Below are 18,572 nucleotides of genomic sequence, written 5' to 3'. Positions count from 1 at the left end.
GGGGATGGGACCATGGCTGGACTGGTTGGAGAAATTGCATATCTGGTCAGGGGGTTGTCGGATCACTCCCTGATCCGTTTGCGACTTGATTTATCGAGGGGAGCTGGTGGGGTGCGCCCTCTGTGGAGACTGAACCCGTTCTGGCTACATTTGCTGACTACTACTGAACTAGTTTGTGCGGAACTCAGGGACTTTCTTGCCCTTAATGAAGCCTCGGCTTCGGTCTCCATGGTTTGGGACTCTCTTATGGTGTTCCTCTGCGGCCTGTTTATTCGGGACATAAGTGTCCACAAGTCCTTCACCAGAGAGAGGGAGGAATAGTTGACACTATTAGTGACTGAAGCTGAAGCTAGATATGTTTTGCACCCTACCCCTGGATCGAGGGAAGTGTGGCTGAGGACGCAGGATGATTATACTAAATACTTGGAGGAGACGGCCGAGCATAAGAGGTTTTTTAGTAAGCAGCGCTACTTTGAGTGTGGTGAGGGAACGGGCAAACTGTTGGCTTCCATTGATCGGGCTCAGCAGGGGGTTGCGTATATTGGCTGTTTGAGGGATGATCGGGGGAGTGAGGTCACGGAGGTGTGATGGTAGACTTTTATAAGGAGGTTTAATCTACTAAGGCTTCTTGTACTGGGGAGGCCTTGGGGGCGTATGTGGGCAGGGCATCACTTACTTCCCTTTCTCTGGAGCAGAGGGACGAGCTGGACTCGCCATCTCTCTGGAGGAATTGGAACTGGCTCTGAAAGATGCTGCTAATGAAAAGGCCCCTGGCCCAGATGGCCTTCCGAGTGAGGTATACAAAAAATTCTCAGGGATACTCCTTCCCCAGCTGTTGCGAGTGGTCGAGTCGGCGGCTTTGGAGGGCGATTTGCCTCGATCCATGCTGGAGGCCATCGTAGTACTTATACCTAAACCGGGCAAGGACCCTTTATGTGCTGGTTCTTACAGACTGATCTCATAACTGTGTGCTGACGTGAAGTTGCCGCCCCCACCTGGAGCCCAATAAGCAGCTAACCCTGGTACAGGTAAAGAGTAGCACAGAACATGTAATACCTCCCTGTACTGTAGGGGGCGCTATCCGACAGGAATTCAGTGCATGCACTTTAGGAATACATGGGGTTTTTCCAGTGAATGCCCATTCTGATTGGTCGGTTCTTCCAGCCATTGACACGTTTCGCAGATTCCATAGCATTGAATGTTGAGTCTGGTTTCAAGTTACAATGGTCCAGAAAAGACCATTATATGTTGAAACTATTGTGTTGAGGTAAGTTGAGGGATGACTGTATGACAGGATTTCTCGGAGAGGAGCTAGGCGGTCATGTACTGTTGCTTTCCTGTCAGCACCTCTTCATTAGTCAGTGGCCAGCTGCTATGCTGAGAGTTGTAGTTTTACATGCGTTACATGAGGCAAACCACTGCTCTATAATTTGGGTCACTGGAGCAAACTACACACCCATATAAATAATGGGCATGCTGACACAGTCTCGCAGGATACTATATCATACTATATGGTAACTATGGACCGTGTTATTAATAGCCCTTTTTTCTATTGTTGCAGATCTGCTCTGCAGGCGTGAAAGGAGGCGCACTAACCCTACATCCGAGGAACAGAATGAAGTGTCACCCGAGTTTATGCATATCTTTTATTGTGTTCCTTCTTCACTTGGTCTGTGCTATTAAAGTTCCTCAGGACCGTAAGTTTAAGGGGAGAAGGGTACGATGTATCCCAGGGTTTGTTATTCTTTGTCTTTGTTATTCATGCATAGAGTGAAATATATTGGTAGATTCATTTTACATAAGAATATATCATTTTTAATCAGCCATCTATAATCATAGTCATTCATGTTTATGGACCCATGACCAATCTTTTACCTGTCCAGTCTGAGAAGAGACGTGAAGCAATCCCCATTGTGCAGATGGTTCTTAAGAAGCAGCTGTGTCTCTTAGCATCCACCACTGCCCCCATACAATAGCTCAATGACCCTGTCATGTTTAGGCTCCATTGGTGACAGGGGACTAGTGAGCATACACAATGAGGACTCACTCTGTCCGGCATTGCAGGTGGTAGTTAAGAATAAACCCAGCAGCTGCCTCTTTCTGGGGATACTTTGTTGTAGAAACTGAACTTTATGCTTGTCATCCTCCTCTCCGCAAGACGAGGAAGCAGGATCTCTAGACATCTTAAGTGTCAGGCTAGACAGTACATGCAGCATGAACTTGAGAACATGTCAGAGGTTCAGTCACTTAGATGTACAATGTAAAAAAAATACAAGTCTGCAGCCCCTTACAATAGAGCCTCTGAATTAAAAAAATATATATTTTCCAGGTTTCAGAAATAATTTTCTCAAACATTTTTATTATTTTTATTGTTTCCATTATGGTTCTAATTCAGTAACTTTGCAAGTTAATGAATTAGAACAATTTTAGAGCTCTAAAGAGAAAAAAAATAATAATTAAGCAATCTGATTTGTTGCTATGAGCAACCACTCTCCCCCAAAGTGTGTTTTTTAGGACTGATTTCTCACACATAGGGGGAGATTTATCAAGACCTATGCAAAGGAAAAATTGACCAGTTGCCCATAGCAACCAAGCAGATCGCTTCTTACATTTTTCAGAGGCCTTTTCAAAAATAAAAGAAGCTAAAAAAAGAAGTTAAGTACCAGCTCACCAGGACGTACAATTACGTCTGGCATCGTTAAGGTGTTAAAAATGAAAGAACAGATCTGATTGGTTGCTATGGGCAACTCAGCAACTTTTTCTCTAAACAGGTCTAAACATAGGGGGAGATTTATCAAAACCTGTCCAAAGGAAAAAATGCTGAGTTGCCCATAGCAACCAATCAGATCTGTTCTTTGATTTTTAACCCCTTAACGACGCCGGACGTAAATGTATGTCCTGGTGAGCTGGTACTTAACGCACCAGGACGTACATTTACGTCCTATGCATAACCGCGAGCATCGGAGCAATGCTCGGGCCATGTGCGGCAGGTCCCGGCTGCTGATAGCAGCCAGGGTCCCGCCAGTAATGGCTGACATCCGGCATCGTGCGGATGTCCGCCATTAACCCCTCAGATGCCGTGATCAATACAGATCACGGCATCTGCAGCATTGCGGTCACTAAAATGGATGATCGGATCACCCGCAGCGCTGCCGCGGCGGTCCGTTCATCCAGAACGGCAGACGGAGGTCCCCTCACCTGCCTTCCATGGGTCTTCTGCTCTGGTCTGCGATCTCGGAGACCAGAGCAGAAGATGACCGATAATACTGATCAGTGCCATGCCCTATGCATAGCACTGAACAGTATTAGCAATTGAATGATTGCTATAAATAGTCCCCTGTTGGGACTATTAAAGTGTAAAAATTAAAGTAAAAAAAAAAAAAAAGTTAACAAAAATGGGAAAAACCGCCTCCCCCAATAAAAAGGTAAATTGTCCCATTTTCCTTATTTCACCCCCAAAAAGTTTAAAAAAATATATTTTATATACATATTTGGTATCGCCACGTGCGTAAATATCCAAACTATTAAAATTAAATGTTAATGATACCGTACGGTGAACGACGTGAAAAGTTTTATATAAGCAAATATAATATCAATGAAAAGTACAGATTACGGCGCAAAAAATGAGCCCTCATTCTGCCGCTTATACGGAAAAATTAAAAAGTTATAGGTCTTCAAAATAGGGGGATTTTAAACGTACTAATTTCGTTAAAAAGTTTGCGATTTTTTTTAAGCGCAACAGTAATAGAAAAGTATGTTATCATGGATATCATTTTAATCGTATTGACCCAAAGAACAAAGAACACGTCATTTTTACTGTAAATTGTACGGCGTGAAAACGAAACCTTTTCTTTTTAATTTCCCCACACAAATAGTATTTTTTTGGTTGCGCCATACATTTTATGGTAAAGGGAGTGATGGCATTACAACGGACAACTGGTCGTGCAATAGTTTTGTACATTCGGATGATATTCCTAGTCTGCCTCTTGAGATTGTGATTACTGAGAGACCTGCATAAAGTGACATCTCTGAATGAATATATTCTACCCCTGCTAAATCCTGTAATATCTAGCTGGTGAAGTATTTTTCCATATCCAAATTTAAGGGCCATATTAGGTGGGCAAACCTGCTTTGTATACAAGGGCCAATCTCTACAAAGCCTGTTATATGGGTCGAGCAACATGTGGGAAAGACCATATGAATGGATTTGGATTGTTCGTGTGCTCCTTTGTGGCAGTCAGTCGTCATCCGCATAACCCACACAACAGTATTGTATGGGAAGATATGTGGCCAAAGACCAATGATTTATTAGCCAGTCAAGATGACCTGATCTCCTGATAAACAAAGCATTTGCTCATTCATCAGCTGACGTTGTCAGCCTGTTCGGGTGATAATTGTCTAGTGTAACAGGGCCCTAGGTATTTTTTTGTCCCAGGGACAGTAGAATGAATACAGTTTTGTCTTGTTATCATTGCTAAATAAAACCCACCCTGTTTTCTACTGGTAACAGTCCTTACAATGATGATTTGATGATTTAATATTAACATCATATAAGCCACTCTATCCCCAATCATATAACTTTGTGTACTGTCATGTGCATATCCAAGATACAAGCATGTCTGTTGTCTGTTTTCCTATGGATTCCCGATGTAGTCTCATTAGAATCGTCACCATTTCTGTTTATTTCCTCAGTTTTTGTTTGTTAAATGTAATTTTGTGTTTTCTAACTTTGTCTCTTCCTTAACTTCCCATTTGCTCTCATGGAAACTAACAGCAACCATTGAACGAGACCGTAAGTTTCCCTGATCAGTGTGATGTGTGCGTAATATGAGAAAACTAGAGAAAGACGATGATAGAACTCAAACTGGTCACAGACTGGAAGTTTTTCCCCAGTATTTATACATAAATAGTATCTATCATTCATAACTGATTATAAGGGTACGTTCAGACGAGCGGATTCACAGCGTATTTTACACTGTGGATCCGCCACTGAAGGATCGCTACAGGGTGCCTCTGGATGTGTCTGCTCGGAGCGGCAATACGCTGCTACGAGCAGACCCACTGAAGCGATGTGCAAGTCGCCGCGCATGCGCGGTGTGCTCGCACACATCACGGCCGCTCTACCTGTTCCATGAGCTAGGCTAAGTATACTGCGCATGCGCATGTTGACTCGCACGTCGTTTCAGTGTGTCTGCTCATAGCGGCGTATTGCCACTCTGAGCAGGCACATCTAAATACACCATGTAGCGGTCCTTCAGCGGTGGATCCACAGCATAAAATATGCTGTGGATCCGCTCATCTGAACGTACCCTTAGGCTCTGTTCACACTTGCACAGTTTTAATATGGAAAAGAAACCACAACACATTGCTTAATCTGTTGCACAATTAATAGCCCAGGGTCTAACAGTGGAGTCAATATGGTTTCTATTATTTTGACTGAAAGAATAAGGCTAGATTCACACAATGTTTTTGTCTCTGTTTAACGTATATGTTTTTTCAGAAAACAGATGCTAAAAACAGATGCTAAAAATGGATGCTGCTGTGCACAATAACGTGGTTGACTGTTTTTGCATACAGTAAGATTAAACGGACTATAATGGATACAGTGTAGCAGAAACTAAAACGTTGTGTGAACCTAGCCTAAAGCTGCATACTATTCTTCCTGTCAAATGACAGCATTGTAATTCACTCTAATGTTTCAGTCTTCTGTATGTATAGTTACACTCACAAGCCTTCTACCAGGCTCATCCTAGTTCTTACAGAATCTAACATCTGAGTAAAAAAAAAAAAAAAGCCTTCTTAATTAAGAATTTTTAATCTTCATAGGGGTGTGCAAGTTACTGTATTTAGGAGCCACATACGGCAATAAAAACTTTTATAAAAGTCAGTAGAAAACATCCCAAAAAGCCAGGTGCCACCAGTAAGTTTTCTGACTCCCGGGATGTGTCCACCCTGCCACAGAGGCAAGCTGTCACTGGTTGGATTTGTGCTGTAGGTAGCCAGCCGCACATTCAGTGCTGTGATACCACAGTCGCCTGACAATGGAGATAATATGACAACATTTTCTCTTCTCCCTGTTCTGTAGTATATCAACCCCCAACCATCACCAAGGAATCAGAAAAGAATTATATTGTTGACCCACGCGATAATATCATAATTGAATGTGAGGCTACGGGAAACCCTTATCCAACGTAAGTAATCTACTAGTCTACATTTTAAACCAAATTTAAACACTTTGGGATAGATTTATTAGATTTATCAAAACCTGTGCAAAGGAGCAGTTGCCCAAAGCAACCAATCAGATTCCAGCTTTCATTTTTCAGAGGTCTCTTTAAAAATAAAAGCTAGAATTTGCTTGCTATGGGCAATTGCTCCTCTGCATAGGTTTTTATACATTTCCCTTATTTATGATAAAATCTGTAACTTTTATGCTACATTGTACCCATGTGTTGCAGCAAATATCTTACCTTTTTATATTGCGGTTTTATACTTTATACCCATAGATTTACATGGACACGGAATGGGAAGTTTTATAACGTAGCCAAAGATCCAAAAGTCTCATTCCGCAGGCGGTCTGGGACCCTTGTCATTGACATTTATGGAGGGGGTCGGCCTGAAGACTATGAAGGGGAATATCAGTGCTTTGCTCGCAATCGGCATGGTACGGCCCTTTCAAACAAGATTTTACTGCAAGTGTCAAGTAAGTACCCAGGTTGGACTTAAGGCACAGCTGGCTGGCAAAGTCAGTCTGCCATCTTGTTTTATTAACAATTGTACATCATGACACAGCATTTCTAACGGCTAACTAAGAAGGAAGCTCTTAACATTAAGAGATATGCAATAGATATGCATACAGGAGGATATGGTTGTTTCCGCTTGTGGATATTAGAGCTGCAAATTCTGCATGTTAGTGATGTTTACAAAGCAGTTTTCTCGCTTATGTTCACACATCTTTATTTTTGCTGTAGATTTTCTGCAGCAAATTTTGCTAATCATTGAAGTCGATGGGCAGCAAAATCTGCTGGAACAAATCAGCAACAAAAATAAGGACATGTGAACTGATCCTTAGGGTGTATTCACATGTACAGGATCTGCTACATATTTGATGCTGCAGATTTCAATGTAACCTAATTGATAAAACATAAATATGTTCCTGTATGTGTGATTACACACTAAAGAGTGTATGCACATTTAGTTCTCACTCTGACATGCCATTCAGACTTGCCAATAGATGTTATTGGTGGGGCCCGTCATTTAATACAAAGAAATTGTTGAAACACTATCACAAGAGTCATGACCCTTCGGCTTCTGTTGCTTTTAGGCTGTGTTTCCACTTGGCAGGTTTTTTTTTAAACTGCCCCTGCAGTTTTTGTGCCAAAGCCAGAAGTGTATTCAAAAGCAATAGGAAATATAAAGGAAGTACCGTATTTTTCGTCCTATAGGACGCACCGGCGTATAAGACACACCCAATTTTTAGATGCAAAATCAAAAAAATTTAAGATTTTGAACCCAATAGTGGTCTTCAACCTGCGTACCTCCAGATGTTGCAAAACTACAACTCCCAGCATGCCCGGACAGCCAACGCATGCTGGGAGTTGTAGTTTTGCAACATCTGGAGGTCGGCAGATTGAAGACCACTGCATAGGAGGTAATACTCACATATCCCCGCCGCTCCGGACCCGTCACCGCTGCCCTGGATGTTGCTCCATCACTGTCGTCGTGTCCCCGTCGCTCTGGAACGTCTCTGCTGCCGGCCGGGTATCCTCGCTCTCAGTTGCCGTCATCACGTCGTTACGCACGCCGACGCACGTACGCGACAACGTGATGACGAGGAAGGAGAGCGCCGGCCATACCGAGAAGGCAGGTGTCTTCAGTCGGGCTGTTGGGGACCGATCGGTGATGACCTGTATTAGCCGCAGGTCCCGGCCATTGATGGCCGCAGGGACCGCCATGATAGGTGTGTGTATTCGCCATATAAGACGCACCGACTTTTCCCCCCCAGTTTTGGGGAAGAAAAAGTGCGTCTTATACGGCGAAAAATACGGTATTTATATTTTCGTTCCTACTGGATCCACTTCTGGCTTTGGCTCAAAAACTGCAGTGGCTGTTTAAAAAAATAAATAAAAAATTGCCAAGTGGAAACACAGCTTAAGGGTACAAACACACTACGTATCTGCCAACAGTAATCATATCGGACGGCGATCCCCTGAAAACGGGATGCCGACGCTTACTGTTAACGGGAGTAGCGGACCCCATTAACTTCATTTTGGGACATATGTGCTATTTTAAACTGACTTATGATGGGGGGCTGTTCCACTTTTGAAATAGCACACACGTCCCGAAAGGAGTTACTAGGTGACTCCTTCCGGCCACAGAAGTGAATTAGGTCTGCTGCTCCCATTAACAGTATATGTCGGCATTCAGTTTTCAATGGATATGATTGACGGGGGGCAGAAACGTAGTGTGATCGTACCCTAACACATATGTTTCTCTTAGTCAAGCTGACATTGGACCCATAAAATCGAATGGAAATGTACTGCCCATTGATGTCCTTATCTTGTTGTTAAGAATTGGGAATTCTCCAAAATTATCTGGCATTTCCATAGATATTAGTTTTATTTGTTTGATCAGTCAATGACAATGTTATATTTGACAGCCAGGGCACATTAAAGGGATATTTCTATCTGGGACATTTATGGAGTATCGACAGGATATACCATAAATGTCTGATAGATGTGGGTCCCAACTCTGAAACCTGCAGCTATCTCGAGATCCATGGCCCCCGAAAACAACAGAGCACTTTGTGTAACTCTCATAGAGGTAAGCTCATGGTGCTATGCTGTTTACTTATCTACCATTAAACCTAATGGGAATTATGCAAAATGCATCTAATGTAAGTGGCTTCCTGCACCTGAGAATACCCCTTTACATGCCATCTAGACATAGACACATATGTAGATAGACAAGAGTTCTTTCCTCTGTATATCAGGGCAGTTCCAGTTTCCTTATTCCTACCTCATTCTCTTATTGGACTGGAGAGAATACAAGTTAATTCTAGCTGTAAAGATTGTCTTTGGTATCATTTTGTGAGGGATGATTTTTTTCGTATTGAAACACCAGAAAGTACATAGAAGACATAATCATATTTAGTGTAAAAATATTACTGGGTGGGTTCTATAAATTTTATGATTTTTTTCTAATTCTTCAATTTAATTGTATAGGATCTCCATTGTGGCCAAAAGAAAGCCTGGATCCAGTTGTTGTAAATGAGGGAGCTTCCCTCATTCTTCAGTGCAACCCCCCACCGAGTCTTCCCCCTCCAGTCATATTCTGGATGAGCAGCTGTAAGTTGGAGATAACGCTGTGCTATGGTATATATTTGAAGGTCTAATATTTCACCTAGGAGATGATACTATTCTTTCCCATGTCTTCCTTTTGTAGCAATGAAGCCTATTGAACAGAATATACGGGTGTCTCAAGGTTTGAACGGGGATCTGTACTTCTCTAATGTCTTGCGTGAAGATGCACACACGGATTATAGCTGCAATGCCCGTTCTCATTTTACACACACCATCCAGCAGAAGAATGCCTACACTCTTAAAGTGCTGACCAGTAAGTGGACATTCTTTACAGTTCGGTGAATTGAAACACATTTCCTATATACCAGTTTTGAGTGTATATATATATGTACGGATTCTAAAAACTGTCACAGTGAACACAACATGGGGTAATATTTTAAAGAAGACCAAAATTTTTTATTTTTTACCATATGAGTTGGTTTCACAAAATAAGTTTATTTTCGTATGGTACCTATAAAAAACTAACCATATGAAAACAGTCATGTACATGTGATTGTAAATATAGAATACTTTCTTAAGCCTAGCGTAGTGTACATTTTAAGTCTTAGATTTCTACAAAACAAATCCTTATTCAATGTAGTGTGATTCCTGATCTACAGTGCACTTGTGATAGACAGGTTGGTAGTACAGTACAACACAATAGGTTTTAGAAGTTTATGATAGTACCAGACATTACTCTACAGGAAGAGTAAATCTGCAGTTGCTTCTTGCTTTTATTTGTTTTTTTTGAGCATTTTTTTGCCTGCTTAAATTATTATAACATGTGGCTATAGCACCTGCAGTTCTTTTTTGTTTCTTGATGCAGTTTGTTTGGACTTGTCTTGCCTTTGCTTGATGTTGCTATCACTGTATGCTTTTCTGCTATGTTGATATAATTTTAATTGTATTTACCACAATGACCTTTGCTCACATAACCCTCCATTCAGTGTATGTCTCTCTTGTCATTTAACATTATCCATTGGCACACAAGTTTAACCCCTTAAGGACCCATGACGTACCGGTACGTCATGAGTCCGCTCCCGATCTATAACGCGGGGCCACGCCTGTCATAGTGGGTCGGGCCCGGCCTCTAACAACAGCCGGGACCCGTGGCTAATAGCACGCGGCACTGATCGCAGTGCGGCGCGCCATTAACCCTTTAGACGCGGCGATCAAAGTTGATTGCCGCGTCTGAAAACAAAAGTGAACTGTTCCCGGCAGCTTAGTCGTGCTGATCGGGACATCGCAATAAAATCGCGATGTTCCGATCAGCTGGGACGCAGGCGGAGGTCTCCTTACCTCTCTCCGCTGCGTCCGATTGTCGATTGATTGCTCCAAGCCTGAGCTACAGGCTTGAGCAATCGACCGCCTATCTGACTGATCCCTGCAAAGCTATGGCTTTGCAGGGATCAGCATAGGAGATCAGTGTGTGCAGTGTTATAGGTCCCTATGGGAGCTATAACACTTATAGGTCCCTATGGGAGTTATAACACTGCAAAAAAAAAGTGGAAATAAAAAAGTTAACAAAGGTCATTTAACCCCTTCCCTAATAAAAGTTTGAATCACCCCCTTTTCTCATAAAAAAAAAACTGTGTAAATAAAAATAAACATATGTGATATCGCCGCGTGCGAAAATGTCCGAACTATAAAAATATATCGTTACTTAAATTGCACGGTCAATGGCGTGTGCGCCAAAAAATTCCAAAGTCCAAAATAGTGTATTTTTGGTCACTTTTTATATCATGAAAAAATGAATAAAAAGCGATCAAAAAGTCCAATCAATACAAAAATGGTACCGATAAAAACTTAAGAACACGGCGCAAAAAATGAGCCCTCCTAACGGCCCGTACGCGGAAAAATAAAAAAGTTATAGTGGTTAGATGATGAGAATTTTTAATATATAAATTTTCCTGCATGTAGTTAGGATTTTTTTCCGAAGTACGAAAATATCCAACCTATATAAGTAGGGTATCATTTTAACCATATGGACCTACAGAATAAAGATAAGGTGTTATTTTTACCGAAAAATGCACTGCGTAGAAACGGAAGCCCCCGAAAGTTACAAAATGAATTTTTTTCTTCAATTTTGTCGCACAATGATTTTTTTTCCGTTTCGCCGTGGATTTTTTGGTAAAATGACTAATGTCACTGCAAAGTAGAATTGGTGGCCCAAAAAATAAGCCATCATATGGATTTTTAGGTGCAAAATTGAAAGCGTTATGATTTTTAGAAGGTGATGAGGAAAAAATGAAAATGCAAAAACGGAAAAACGCTGAGTCCTTAGGGGTGGTTTGTGGTTATTATGTTCTCTATTAAAAAAACAGACAAGTGTGTTTCCTTTCAACATATATGGGGGAAAATCACCGAACATGGACTATGGAAAATGCAGGAAATCCAATTCCAACCAATGGAAGTCACGAGGTATAAACTAGGCAAAAATCACCAATAAGGATACCTCTTGATCAACAGCAATGTATTAAAACATAACCTTTAATAGCTAAATATAAAACCACTGAGTAAAAAAGGTGAAATAAAGCTTGGACCAAGCATGACAAGACCCTCACATGCCTATTTGCCACATGGATGGCATGTAACATCTATTTGGGGATAAGTGTCATCTCCTAGGTGTGCCATTACACACCATGGAACATTTTTCTCTGTTTATTGTCTGCAGCCACTTATCGGACTAGTTGTTGAGCTGTACTGCTTGTGGATTTTCTATGATATGCCTTAGGGACATCTATTATTTGTATACTATCTTCTATGCACTATGTATATCCAATAGTGTTCTGGGATTGCCCATTGCATCGTAGTGCAGTCATAGTACACATGGTAACCGGTTGCTACTATATGTGGGTCGTCATTTTCAGCTGCTGCTAGATGGCTAGATATCACTACTGCTAGGAGTGTAGTGTCTCTTGTTATACAGTATATTAGCTGGTCCTCGCTATCGACCTAGCCTGTGTCATCATTTTTTAGTTGTTTTGGCATTAACCTGTATAAGGTATCTACCCGTATTGAAATTGTATTCATTGTTGTTGAGCTGCATTGGATTACCAATGTGTGTAACTAACTGCTTTGCTCTAAATTGTAGTTTGTTACCAACGTCTATATTCCCTGATGATCCTGTGACAATCTGACAGGTGAAACGCGTTGGGATTGGGAATTGGTTTATATTGGAGATTTTATCTCACTTATGTGGTTCACAATTTTTTGTTTGGTTATAGGGTGTGTGGGTTCATGGAGCTCTGCAGTGTGTATTAGACCACTATCTCTACCCTTTGCCACCAATTTGTTGTTTTGTCCTTCATTTAGGATAGAGCAGGGTCCGGCACCGTGGTTGAGGCCACCCTATTAAGGAGGTGGGTCCCTCAAAAGGCAGGGACAGGGGTACGGGCACCTTAGATCTAGTGGGAACGCAATCCCCCCCTTACTCCTTCTAGTCCTATATATCTGCCCACTGTGACCATTGGCTGACTTTAGTCTACCCCCAATACCATCGTATGTATAGGACTGGTTACTATCTTGACTACTAGGGGAGACTGATATACAGTGACTATTAGGAGAGACTAATACACCTCAGAGCTCTGTGTTAACTAACTATTTTTGTATTATTTGTGGTGATTCACATTTTCTTCACCTTTTTTACTCAGTGGTTTTATATTTAGCTATTAAAGGTTATGTTTTAATACATTTTTGTTGATCAAGAGGTATCCTTGTTGATGATTTTTTTTTTAACAAATATTGGTGAACATGAGTTGTGTCCAAATGCACTTTGGATATTTCCCAGATATAAGCCTTCTGGCTGCCCCCGAGGTTTTGACATCTGGCCCATAACAATATTATTTACTGGTGGACATTTCCTATACCCTGGAGCTCTTGTATTGTAGGGAATTACCACACCGATTACATCAGTGGTAAATTGGGCAATTATGGATTCTCTGTTTAGTTGTAGCTTAAGCAGTAAGAAGGGTGCTCTTACACAGGGCAGTTTTTGCTGCAGTTGTAAAGCCAATTCAAGTGTGGATCATAATAAATTAGATAATACAAAGAGCTGATGATACTTCTACTCTGTTTTTCTATTTTTTTTTTATCCATTTCACAGTAGGGGTAGATAAAAAAAAAAAAAGAGTAGAAGTAGCATCTCTTTTTTTTATATTATCTGATTTATTATGATGCATGCACGGCTTTGGCTGCAAAACTGCACTGTGTAAGAGCAGCCTAACAAGTTCAGGATCTAACACATTTATTCTTCCAGATACTGGTATTAGAAATCATATTGATGTTCATACTCCACTTAACTATTCAGTCATGTACTTTCTCCATTTGGTTTTCTACCAATTTTGTGTGTGTTCCTGAGCTCTATGCTTCCTGCATGTATGTCTCGCCTCATCCCCTAACATTTGCTCCTTGTTTTGTCCTCTATTAATGCTTCATCTACACTCTCCACAACTGAATCTCTTGTCTTATTGGCTGCTCCAATGTATGTTGCCCTGGGGCTCTCACCCTATCTTGTTTATTACAGAGAATTCCCGTAATGACTCTGCAGTACATTCCACAGTGAACTATACTATTATGTACCATGGTGAGTCCTTGGGGTCTCCAGACCTCCATCCTACCTCACCTACTAGCTAACCACTCTCACTATATTCATAACAAGACTCAAAAATGAAAAAAATCCAATATTCCATGCTCAGTAATTCGAACTTGGAGCCCTTCAAAGCACTCATGCATCTTTTATCACTTTATAAAAGAATGTTCAGATTGCCCAATGCTGGATATAACACACCATGGGGGGGGGGGGGGATTTATCAAAACCTGTCTATAGCAACCAATCAGATCGCTTCTGTCCTTCGTCACAGGCCTTTTCAAAAATGAAAGAAGCGATCTGATTGGTTGCTATGGGCAACTCAGCAACTTTTCCTCTAGACAGATTTTCATAAATCTCCCCCATATTTCCAACATGGAATAGTTTGGAAAGGCACAGAACAGCATGCTCTTCTCTAGAAAGGGGATTTATTACTACGTATGAAAAACTAAACTTCACGATATAGAAAAAAAATTATAAAAGTGAAGCAAATATGTGTGTTTAATAACAGTAAACAACAGTAAATACAATTCTGTACATGAAGAAAACATATTACTTCTTGGGAAGTTACATGAACTAATAGGAGACAAAATATAAAATCCTTTCTCACATATTTATATGGGAGATATAAAGCGAACTTCGAGGAAGATAGGAATTCCGGCGCTGACCAAGGAGAAGACAATAGAGCCAGGTGTGTAGCGAACAGATTTAATCCAATGCGATGTGTTTCACCGCGCTTGCGCGGTTTCATCATGATGCCTGATGAAACCGCGTAAGCGCGGTGAAACGCGTCGCATTGGATTAAATCTGTTCGCTACACACCTGGCTCTATTGTCTTCTCCTTGGTCAGCGCCGGAATTCCTATCTTCCTTGAAGTTCGCTTTATATCTCCCTACTATTTCTAGGAAGGCTGCAGACCGGGATCATTATATCAAACGCACATCTTGGTTGTGTGGGAGTGCACACAACCTGGCAGGGTGAGCCTTCACTTTTTCCCTCCCCTCCCACACACCTGTGATCCCGTTGGTTCTTCACAAGGGAGCGCCTGTTTTTCTCTTTGTTTTACACATATTTATATGGAATTAGGGGGAAATTGGTTTTTAAAGGGGTACTACCGTGGAAAACTTTTTTTTTTTTAAATCAACTGGTGCCAGAAAGTTAAACAGATTTGTAAATCACTTCTATAAAAAAATCTTAATCCTTCCAGTACTTTTTAGGGCTGTATACTAAAGAGAAATCCAAAAAGAAATGCATTTCCTGTTATGTCCTGACCACAGTGCTCTCTGCTGACCTCTGCTGTCCATCTTAGGAACTGAAGAAAATCCACATAGCAAACATATGCTTCTCTGAACAGTTCCTAAAATGGACAGCAGAGGTCAGCAGAGAACACTGTGGTCATGACATCACAGGAAATGCATTTCTTTTTTTGATTTCTCTTTAGTATACAGCCCCTAAAAAGTACTGGAAGGATTAAGATTTTTTTATAGAAGTGATTTACAAATCTGTTTAACTTTCTGGCACCAGTTGATTAAAAAAAAAAAAAAGTTTTCCACGCTAGTACCCCTTTAAATCCTAACTAATTTAGTGATATATTTCTTGCCCTTTTAAGAACTGAGTGAACAAAGAGCAGAAGTGAGCAAAGACTTCTTATTTTTAAGCTTCTGTGAGGGGGAGGCTGTGAGTGTGCAGTGTGTGTACAGTGGGAACAGCTATCTGTCTTGTTCACATAGCGGATTTCCAAGCAGAACCAGAATGAAACATTCCGTTGCAGCAGAGTCCCATTGTTTTTAATGGGATTCTGTTCTGTGGTACCGTGCACACGGCAGAATTTTTGCGGTGGAAATATTTGCTGTGAAAATTTCAATTCTGGCCTCCAAAGTAAAAATTGGCAGGTCAATTCTTCCTGCAGAATCTGCTCAGAAATGCATTTGTACTTATGGAGATGGGACAGTTCCGAGTGGTCCTAGTGCCGACATGTTCTGCTGGTGCCCGATGTTTGTAGAATGTCCAGCCAGACATTCTACATAAAGGGGGGTATTTATCAATTTTGCCCGTTGACAGTTTCTTTTTACCCTTTTTTTTTCACTTTGTTTTTCGTGGACATGTACCAAATTTATAATTTGGTGCAAGTTGTTAGTAATTTTGTCTCTCATCTTGAAATCAGCTGTTCACAGCGCCTTTTAGGCTAGGTTCAGACTACGGAATTTCCGCCGGAATTTTTCGCTTAGAAATTTCTGGCAGAAATTCCGCTTACTATAATGCATAGTGTAGTGAATGGTTTTCCGTTCACAAATTCACACTTCGGAATTTGTGAAGCGGAAAATCCGGATGAAAAATCCGCTAGAAAATTTCCGCCTGAAGAAAGGGGTTGCTCTTTCTTCAGGCGGAAATCCTAGCGGAACACATAGCAGTCTATAGGAGACTGCAGTGTCCGCACGGTCCTAGCGCCGACTAATTCAGTCAGCGTAGGCGGAACTCGGAATCTCCGGGCGGAAATTTTCTGCCCTGAGATTCCGTAGTCTGAACCTAGCCTAACACAGAACTTACCACCACATAGGACGTGTATTTTACCCTGTAGGGCAGCCATTTCGGAGTCCCTCCTGCAGTATATCAGCAAGTGACGTGAGTTATTTTCTTTTGTGGGGTTTATAGCCACCATGGGAAATGGATTTTATTTTCAACTTGAGTTTTTTTTTTTTTTTTTGGTTACTTTAGTGCAGTGGTCTTCAACCTGCGGACCTCCAGATGTTGCAAAACTACAATTCCCAGCATGCGCGGACAGCCAACGGCTGTCCGGGCATGCTGGGAATTGTAGTTTTGCAACATCTGGAGGTCTGCAGGTTGGAGACCACTGCTTTAGTGCTTACCTTTCCTGAGCCTGTGTGGCCATGTCCAATGCTGGCTCAACGGAGGGTGAAGGTCCCTCAGAGACAACTATGTCGCAGGATAGTATTGAGCAGCCCTGGAGGCCTTTTGACACCTTTACATTTTCTGACATTGCTAAGTGTGTTTTCCATGTGCAAAATTTCTTGGTGGTGATTTGCGCCAGAAAAACCCCAAAAAGGCGCAAAATTGCGCCAAAGATCGATTTTCGCAAATGATGAATTACTGACTAAAGTTAAAATCACACACAGGACCGTGTGATTTTGATAAAGTTGTAAAAATGACAGTGGAGAAAATGCGCCAAAGTTACGATAAAAAAACCACATAAATCCTTTGATAAATACCCCCCAAAGTACTTAGTGTGAACATAGCCTTATAGGGAAGTCACAGTTCTCTTCCACTTTCTCCGCAGTGTGTGGCTGTTGCTGGCTCTATGTGTGTTGTAGTGAAGGGCTAAGAGTAACCCTTTACAAGCAGCTGTACGGAGAGTAGATTGGGAAAACGTATCACATGGCTGATACATAAAAATATCCTGTACGATGTAAAGTCAGGCTACTAGTTCAATGTTTCCAAACCAGGGTACCTCCAGCTGTTGCAAAACTCCAACAGGGATGCATGCTCAGACAGCCTTTGGCTGGGAGTTGTAGCTTTGTTACAGCTGGAGGCACCTTGGTTGCAAACCAGTGTCCTAATCAGAGAAGACAGGAAGGAAATCTCACAGAACAGTTAAAATCTCACACAATTAAAGAAAAAAATTGATTCCCTTTAATGCAGAGGGAAATCTGCTGAAATGGTTTGTATAATTTTATTTACTGTTAGTTTTTGTATTTTTTCCAGAAGTGAGAGGTCCTCTTTAATAAACAATTTTGATAAAATTGTATAGACCACAGTCACTATAGGTTTATTGATACCTGATATAATTTATTCTGATATGTATGTACATATGTACACACACACACACATAGATATTTAAAGGGGTACTCCCGTGGAAAACTTTTTTTTTAAATCAACTGGTGCCAGAAAGTTAAACAGATTTTTAAATTACTTATATTAAAAAAATCTTAATCTTTCCAGTACTTATTAGCTGCTGAATACTACAAAGGAAATGGTTTTATTTTTGGAACACAGAGCTCTCTGCTGACATCATGACCACAGTGCTCTCTGCTGACATCTCTGCCCATTTTAGGAACTGTCCAGAACAGCATATGTTTGCTATGGAGATTTTCTCCTATTCTGGACAGTTCTTAAAATGGACAGAGATGTCAGCAGAGAGCACTGTGGTCATGATGTCAGCAGAGAGCTCCGTGTTCCAAAAAGAAAAGAATTTACTCTGTAGTACTGGAAGGATTAAGATTTTTTAATAGAAATAATTTACAAATCTGTTTAACTTTCTGGCACCAGTTGATTTAAAAAAAAAAGTTTTCCACGGGAGTACCCCTTTAACCCCATATCCAACCTTTATTGGCATGATGCGTGTGACTCTCCCCAAAGCTTCTCAATGTTTCTTTCCTGTCTTGCTGTTGCTTTTTGTGAGTTTGTAACCAAGGCTGGCTTTGCGCTTTTACTGATGGCATTTGCACTAGACTATTACATTTTATGTAGCTGGATTTATATAAATGGTTCCTTATAGAATATAGGCTTTAGTAACAATATTCTGTCATCAACCTTGAAATGGGCCCATCCTTGAAACGTCATTAAAACTACAAACATATTGGTCCAGATTTATTAAACTGTGTGAGAGAAAAAAATTTCCACAGCAACCA

The 18,572-nt window shown here is 41.1% G+C and overlaps 1 protein-coding gene across 13 annotated transcripts in view; it reads left to right on the top strand.

The window, feature by feature from the left end:
- NFASC (neurofascin) overlaps nucleotides 1–18,572 on the top strand; it is a 154,618-nt gene that overhangs the window by 57,239 nt on the left and 78,807 nt on the right. For 10 of the 13 annotated variants that reach the window (XM_056558084.1, XM_056558085.1, XM_056558088.1 and 7 more), the window contains 6 exons: nucleotides 1,562–1,697; nucleotides 4,775–4,792; nucleotides 6,086–6,191; nucleotides 6,504–6,700; nucleotides 9,222–9,344; nucleotides 9,442–9,612. In XM_056558084.1, the coding sequence (XP_056414059.1) occupies nucleotides 1,616–1,697; nucleotides 4,775–4,792; nucleotides 6,086–6,191; nucleotides 6,504–6,700; nucleotides 9,222–9,344; nucleotides 9,442–9,612 (697 nt within the window). In that variant the 5' untranslated portion in view covers nucleotides 1,562–1,615. The remainder of the gene's footprint in view (nucleotides 1–1,561; nucleotides 1,698–4,774; nucleotides 4,793–6,085; nucleotides 6,192–6,503; nucleotides 6,701–9,221; nucleotides 9,345–9,441; nucleotides 9,613–18,572) is intronic. The other 3 variants (XM_056558093.1, XM_056558083.1, XM_056558094.1) reach the window with 1 other exon arrangement.

This window comes from Hyla sarda, chromosome 2, assembly GCF_029499605.1.
Source record: "Hyla sarda isolate aHylSar1 chromosome 2, aHylSar1.hap1, whole genome shotgun sequence".
NCBI classification, from domain to species: Eukaryota; Metazoa; Chordata; class Amphibia; order Anura; family Hylidae; genus Hyla; species Hyla sarda.
This window is presented reverse-complemented; position numbering and strand designations above follow the sequence as displayed.